Source organism: Perognathus longimembris, chromosome 13 (assembly GCF_023159225.1).
Source record: "Perognathus longimembris pacificus isolate PPM17 chromosome 13, ASM2315922v1, whole genome shotgun sequence".
NCBI lineage: Eukaryota > Metazoa > Chordata > Mammalia > Rodentia > Heteromyidae > Perognathus > Perognathus longimembris.
The window spans coordinates 50,502,497-50,510,840 of record NC_063173.1 but is presented as its reverse complement, the minus strand read 5'-3'; the positions used below and the strand labels follow the sequence as shown (position 1 = coordinate 50,510,840).

General features: G+C 34.9%; 1 protein-coding gene across 2 annotated transcripts; it reads right to left on the bottom strand.

Annotated features, from left to right (window-relative positions):
- Positions 1-301: 301 nt before the first annotated feature.
- On the bottom strand, positions 302-7,123 carry LOC125361729 (olfactory receptor 5D13-like). 2 transcript variants are annotated; one of them, XM_048360308.1, is made up of 2 exons: positions 7,108-7,123; positions 302-1,221 (listed from the first exon to the last, which is right to left on the bottom strand). In XM_048360308.1, the coding sequence occupies exons 1-2, from the start codon at positions 7,121-7,123 to the stop codon at positions 302-304; spliced, it is 936 nt and encodes a 311-aa protein (XP_048216265.1). The 2 variants fall into 2 exon arrangements, with proteins under 2 accessions (XP_048216265.1, XP_048216264.1); XM_048360307.1 differs by lacking the exon at positions 7,108-7,123 and adding an exon at positions 3,959-3,966 and having other exon boundaries at positions 302-1,229.
- Positions 7,124-8,344: the final 1,221 nt, after the last annotated feature.

Below are 8,344 nucleotides of genomic sequence, written 5' to 3'. Positions count from 1 at the left end.
AAAATGAATATACAACACACCAGTGTGTGCTAACTCAGAAAACTTGAAGCAATAAATCCCAGACTGAAAGACATAATTTAAAATAACTTACATTTCTGTATTGCCTATGATTTGGAAAGCTTAATTACCAAACTTCAGATTCAAAAACTGTTGAATAATCAATCAACTGGGGTTTGTGTGAAACATATCCTGTTTGCTTTATTTTTTCCTTTCAAATGTTTAAAATGCTTGGCCGCTTCGAACAATTGTGTTCTGCGCAATATTCTTGAAAATAAGTCAACCTTATGGAAAAGGCACAACGTCATAATTTGATGCCTACTAACTTCCTGACTGTCTCTTTGACATCTTTGTTCCTCAGGCTGTAGATCAGGGGGTTCAACATGGGGATGACCACCGTGTAGAAGACAGAGGCTACCTTGACCATGAGCCATGAGCTCTTGGTAGTGGGAACACAGTAAAGAAACAAGATGGTCCCATGGAAAATGGTAATGGCAGTCAAGTGGGAGGCACAGGTGGAGAAGGCTTTGCGGCGTCCTCCGGTGGAAGGCATCTTCATGATAGTGATGAAAATGAACGCATAGGAAGTCAGAATGATCACAAGGCTGCTGATCTCATTAAATGTCGCAGAGACTAAAATGATCATCTGACTGACGTAGGGGTCAGAGCGGGACACAGCCACGATGGCAGCATGCTCACAGACGAAGTTATTGATGACGTTGTTTCCTCGGAAAGATAATCTCACTAAAAAATAAGTAAGTGTCAGGGAGCAGACGAGTCCCCAAGAGTAGGGTGCAGCCACCAACAAAGCACACACCTTCGGGGACATGGCCACTGTGTAGAGGAGGGGGTTGCAAATGGCCACAAATCGATCATAGGCCATGGCTGCCAACATAAATGTTTCCGTCACTACAAAAACACACGCGCAGAAGAACTGGATGATGCAGCCTGCAAAGGAGATACTTCTGTCCTCCACAAACAGGTTCTCCAGGAGTTTGGGTGTGACCACAGAAGAGTAACAGAAATCCACAAAGGACAAGTGACTGAGGAAAAAGTACATGGGGGTGTGGAGCTTGTGATTGAGCTTGATGATGGCAATCATGCCCAGGTTTCCCAGCACGGTGATGGTGTAGATGGTGAGGAAAACCAGGAAGAGTGGCACCTGGAGGTCCGGATATTCTGAGAAACCCAGGAGGACGAAGGTGACTTTAGAAGTCTGATTTTCTTGGCTCCTGGGAAAGAAAAGTTGGGCAATTGGCTCAGAGAAGTACTTTAATTTATCACATTATGAGTACAGAAAAGTACTTTAACAAATCAATTCGTGAGTAGGAGTTACTGACTCTATTTCCCCATGTGACATCTTTGCTTTTGTTTTAGCGTGGGCCACTTCATCATTGTGTGCTCCACCATAAAATGAAATAATACAGGACAGAGTTCAAAGACATAATTGGTATCCAATAACATGTAAATAATGAATTCATATGTGGATCTATGAATCAACTCTAGGCCTCTAATATACATGTGCAAGGTGCAGTATAAATGTCTATTTCATCAGTCTCACAGGGTCAACTTGTAAAATAAGCTGAGGTACTGCTGAAATCCTACAAAGCAAGTAGCTCTGGTGGAAGCCCATCTAATCTGAGCTTCATAAGAGTCATAAACAAAAAACAAGTATGGATGAAAGGATGAACCAGATATTGTTTGTGTCCTATGTTCCACTATGTCCCAACTACACATTTTATTGCTTTAATCTAATTATTCTCAGAACCATATTATGATTGCTTACTCACACCTAAAATGGCACTCATCATGAATGGGATGGCATTTCACTCAAAATGCTTAAGAATCTTATGCCTTAGGAGCTGAGGTTAAATGCTCTTTCCTTCTCACTCCTTATGTGCATTATATTCTCCCAGGTAACATGCAGCATTGTGTTTCCTGCATAGGAACAGAGTATTCCTGTATCCCTGCCATTACCTTCCATTCCCCTTTTAGATTATTTGATTAGATCCCTGCCAGTTTATCTGCTATACTTTTTCACTTCCTGAACATATTTTTCCATTGAATACAAACTCTCCAAGTCCATCAATGAACTCCACTCTTCCAAATGTGTATTCTATCTCTGACTTTACAAATACTGAGCAGTGCAAAAATGAAAGAGAAGTCAGTGTTCCCAAAGACAAATCCTTTTACTGATACGTTATCATCTGACTCTTGTCATCCTATTTTTTCCACACCTGGAGCTTTTCAAGCCTCCTAAATTCTGCCCTTACACTAAGGGTCTGAGTGTTGTAGCTCACAATCTCCCTTTTATCCCCAGAAAGTGCCACCTCTGTTCCATTGATCAAGAGCTCAAGGGTTCTTGTAACCACATCTTTTTCCTTCCAGCCTAGCTTTCACATCATAAATGCATTCTGTACTTTCTCAGTAGAACTTCACTACTGAAATGTATAATATAATCCTGGCCATCAAATTTGTCTCTTCTGGGAATTGTTCTGAGGAATAATATAAATAATTATACAAATTATTCAGTAGAATGTATACCTCTTTGATGTATGAAAACTAAAATGTGTGTCCACCAAAAGGAGATTATGCTTAAGAAAAAAAGAATGCATTACCTGGTTATGGAACACAGTTGATAATAATAATAATAATAATAATAATAATAATAATAATAATAATAAACACTATGAAACACTATGAAAATAAGGAGACAAGCAAGTCTAATAGGAAGAATTATGATGGGATTGGGACAATAGTTTGCATTCTTTCATGAGCTTGTTCCCAGCATAGATTATTAGAGTGTATTATTGTCTGCCCAATGAGAATCAAATAAGACTAGAATGAACTCACCTCAGGGAAGTGTTTGACTTACTCATTTACTAAAGCTTCTTTACAAACTTTAATAGAATCCAGAAAATCTACTAAACCAAATCAAAGTTTTCTTTCAGTCAACACAAAAAATAGCAAGAGTGATTTAAAAAAATAACAAAAGGGCCAGGAAATCTACTCTGTTTCAGTGAATATTTAATGAAATATTCCCTTTACCATTTTCTCCTAAAATTTCCAAAAAGAATCTCAATGAAAACAGAGAAAAAGGAAAAGACTGGAAATCTGAATTCTAGTACCAAACTCTCATGTATATATGACACCAAAGCCCCTGAGATAGAAACCCTGGAGAATGCATTTCAAGTATTGCCTGGGAGAGAACAATTTGAACAATTAGATGAAGTAAAGTCCCATGGGGTATTTTGTTTTTGTGTAATTTTCCTAAAGATTGGGGATAATTCTTTTATTATACTTCATTCCACATTTTTATTTTAAACATGCTGACCAGACTTACTACATTTTAATATAAATACCACTAAAATACATACAAAGAAAAACCACCTGTCAGAATATAGTGTAGCAAAGATTGACTTTAGTTGTTTTGTGTAAGCATAAATCTGGAGACATCTACCCCTCCCAACCTGCCCCTTCCCTCACTTTTCTTAACCTTTAGGGTATGTATTGCATATTTTGCCATAGGACAAAGTAGTTTATATGTGTAACGCATTTTGATCTGGGTCACCAACATCTTTGCCTCGCTTAAACCCATCACTTCTCTTATTTTTCACAATTCTATGGCATATACAGTGAATTCTTGGCTACATTCTCTCCCTGTCTTCCCTTATTCTTCTACCACTCGCCCCTTAGCTCCAATGACTCCGTCCAGGCCTCTTGTAATTACCCATCTCCTATTACCTATTAGGAATTTACTTAGTCTTTCTAAAGAATTATATTATTTGAGCTCTCCAGAGTCTACTTTACTTTAGTTAATTTATTTATAACCACTTGTATGACACCCAGTGTGTTTACTTATAGACCACCGCAATTAGGGAAACCATCCAACTTGTGTTTTTCTGGATCTGCCTTACTTCATTTTTTCCAAGTCTTTCCATTATTTCCTTACAAATGGTACAATATCATTCCAATGGAAAATTTCACTGTGTGTTTATATGTGGATGTATATACATGTATATATATTTATGCATATATGTATATGTACATATAGACATGTACTATATATATGAAATCACATTTCATTATCCATTTATCCATTAAAGGGTCCACCCCTTCCCTCACTTAAAAAAAATTTTGCAGGACATACAATGAAACTGCACCTCCCCCCTTCTCTTCATTTACCCATCCCATCCTCCTTGACCCTACCCCACACCTTTCAAGTATTATTTTGTAGTCTATCTGGTTGAACTTTGACTACTTTTACTTTGTCTTTCTATGGAATTACAGTATTTAAGTTCTTTCTTGAATCTACTATATTTCAGTTAATACACTTGCATATCACTCAACATATTTATTTATATTTTATAAGATAAATCTAGCTTCCACATAGAAGGGGAAATGTGAATCCTTTGTATTTATGGGCCTTTCTTACTTTACTTGGCAGAATTTTTTCTAGATCTTTCCATTTCTTTATAACATTTACCTTCAAAATAAATTTAATTTTTTTGTGGGTGATAATATACCCACAAGAGGGCAGAATCTTACCACAATTAGAATGAAGAAAATCTCAATGGGTTATTTCAGAGAGTAACAAATAAAAAGCAACATTCATACATTTTATATTATTTGAGTTTTATTCCATACCCTTTGATTTGTGGCTAGGAGATCAAATGTCCAAAGATGATAAATGATGTTACCACAGTATTTGTTATTTTTTTCCTTTTTGTATTGTTTAGAAATAAATATTAGTTCCTTATAAAATCACCAATTTACAAAGAAAATGCTCATCATATTACATCTATATATGCCTCCTCAGTGTTTAATTTCAATGTATAATATATTTCAATGTATAATCTAAATCTAGGTAGAAGGATGTTTCATTTACTTAACCACCAAGCAATGCATTCAATTTAAATGTGTAAGTTAAGAAGTTAGTGGGATCACTTAAATGTAAGAACTCTTGTAGTTAAAAGTGACATTTTTCATTGGTAATCCAATTATTTATATACAACTGCTGTGTGAAAAATATGAATAATATCCACACATACTGCTATGAAATTAAAAAAATCAATAGAAAAATACAGATTTTCTAAAACAACATTGAAAATAAATTAAACCAAAATAATAAAATAATAATAAAATAATAAACTAAATAATAAATAATAAAATAATAAACTAAAAAAATAAATAAACTAAATGATGAAAGTAGTTGTTTATCTCCTTATATATCACAGGTATATGTCATACATGTAGATAGGTATAAGTACGGATATAGATACATACTCATGTAGAGATATGCTATGAAAATACTTAGAGATATACCTGCAGATATAATTTTGATATAAAATATCTATATAACAAAGTACTACAAAGCTGGAGTACAACATATTGAAGTGCAGCAAATTTTTGATAACAGGATACTATTTGCATAGGAATGCAAAATTCATTCAGTTAAGTTAAAATGAAAAAAAAAACACATAGATTTGTGATTTCTTAGTTTATTTTGCTGCTATTTCAGATAATATTCCCAACACTGTGAACTTTAGAAATTTACTTTTCATTAAATGTCCTATATTAGGAAATGTTCTATACAATCTGGAAAACACAGATGTACTGTTGCTGGGTGTCAATTACATGTTTTGATTAGATTACATATGTTATGTCATTTAATGCTACTATGTGCTTCGATTGCAGTGCTCATTTTATTAATAAATAGGAGAGCTATGTTATCATCTTTAAGATAACAAACACCTGTCTATTCATCTTATTCTCTTTCTTTAACCTTATTTTTATGTGTGTGTATGAATCCTGGGACTTGAACTCAAAGCCTGGGTACTGGCCTTGAGCCATTTTTGCTTACAGTTAGTGCTCTGCCACTTGAGCTACTGCTCTACTTTCAGAATTGTGATGGCTATTTGAAGATAAGACTATCACAGACTTTCTTGCCTATGCTAACTTTGAACCATGATCCTTAGATCTCAATCTCCTGAGTAGCTAGGATTACAGGTATGCACTATCAGCACCAGGCCTGTTTACTTCTTTTAAAGTTCTGTTTTTAAATGTATGGAGGTTTGAAACACAATCTTCCCCTTACAGGTAGACATATTACTTTGAAGTTATAGTCTTTTTCTTCAGAATTTCTTCCTTAGTTGTGCCTGTCATATTTTAGATATATATACATATACATTTATAAATCTACATATATACATATACATATAAATACATATAAATATACATATACATATATATATACACACACGAGAGAGTCATGTCAGAAATGGTTGTTTATGGCCCTCTGAGGGACAGTGGTTCCCTACCATTGAAATAATGAAATCTCATTCCTTGCATCATCATTCATGAATTAGAGATTTTTGTATTAAATGAAATAAGCAAGGCACAAATCAGAGTACCACTGGACCTCATTTATGTGTGGAATCTAGAGTTAAGATTTCACAGAAGTTGAGAACGAAAGAGTGTTTACCATAACCTGGCTTGTGCAGGATAGCAGAATGTGGATAGATTGATCCGTGAATGCTATCTTAGGGTACAGAGGGATTTTAGTGTGTGGTATGCTACTGCAGAAAGAAATTCTGCTCTGGTATATTATACAGGTAGGCTTGTTTATCTCAACAATGGACTGATATAACAAAAACTAGGTAAACAAAGTTTTAATGTTTTCACCACAAGAATGGTGTCCATTGATGGAAAGCAAGTAGTATTCAAATAGATTATGTCTGTATGTAAAAATGGTGCAAAGGATTTTAGTAAAGTTATTGATCAGTAGGGTTTGGGGAATATGAAAAGAAAAGCAATAGGGATGGTCATTTGGATTATAATACAATATATTCACTTCCAAAATAACAGAGAAAAGTCCCTTGCTTTAATTAATATACATAAAAATATGAAAGCCGGGCACTGGTGGCTCATGCCTGTAATCCTAACTACTCAAGACACAGATCTGAAGACTGCATTTGAAGCCGGCATGGGAAATAAAGTCCATTAGACTTTTTATCTCTAATTAAACACCAGAAAACCGGAAGTGGTGCTCTGGAGAACTCACCTTGAGCTGAAGAGCTCAGGGTCAGCACCAAGTTCAAGCCCTGTGACTGACCACTATATACATACATATATATATATATATATATATATATATATACACACACATATATATGTGTGTATATATATGTACATGTAAATGTGTGTGTGACAGAAGAGTAAAACAGTTTCTAGTGTGGGGAAGGGCAGCAATCAGTGGAAGTGAGGATGGCCAACAGAGCACGTGAAAGAGGGTAAATATGGTTGGAGTATTTTAAATACACAGATACATACATAGCAGTGTTTTGTATGTATGGAGCTTTTTAAGTAGGGAAGAGAGTTAAACGAGTACTAGAGGAGATGAGATTGATAATGCACATTGTATGCCTGTGAAAATGTCATAATGAACCTCCCCCCCATAAAACTGTGTAAAGTAAAAAACTCTAACAAAAAAAGATTAGTTTGTATGTGAAACAGTAGACACACTTCTGTCAATTAAGCATTGCACAATATAGGCAGGTATGAAAAATTCTAATTACCCATATGCTTGCACTTAATAGGCATTTATATTAACATAACAGTTGAAGCAATCTGGAGAGTGTCATTACAGGCCTAGTTTCATACTGGATTTATAAGATTTAATGTCAGAAAAATAAAGAACCATTACTATCAAGAAAGAAGAGGTAATAAACTATGAGGTAATTAAAAAATATAGTCTACAATGGGATATTCATGCTGTAGTATTTAACATCCTGCACAACACTTCTTTTTTATTGTATTTTTAAAAGGACTTTCAATATATCTTTTAAATGCATATTATTTCCCTTGCATAGTTGTACAAAGGAGGTGCCATTTAATAGAGCAGTTTATGAATACAGTGGCTTTTGATCAATGTCACCCCTTTTAATATTGTCACCCACCCCTCTCAGCCCACCCCCTTCCCTCACTTTTTTTAATGCTTAGGTTATATACTGAATTTTTCCCATTTAACAAAGCAATTTTATATAAAGAGTGCATCTTGATCTTTGTCATCCTTTCAACATCTTCACCTCCCTTCAGCACAATTCTTCCCTTATTTTTCTCAATTCTGTGGTACATACAATGAATTCTTGCCCACATTCTACTCCCACTACCCATTCATTCTTCTACATCTCTACCCTTACCACCCCTCGTGAAAGTATATCCTAATAATGATTTTGTTGGACTTTGATTTAATGTTCACCTAAAGAATTTTACTATTTGTGCTCTCCATAGAATCTATTATACTTGAGCTAATTTATCTATCACTGCATATATACCACGAGGTGGG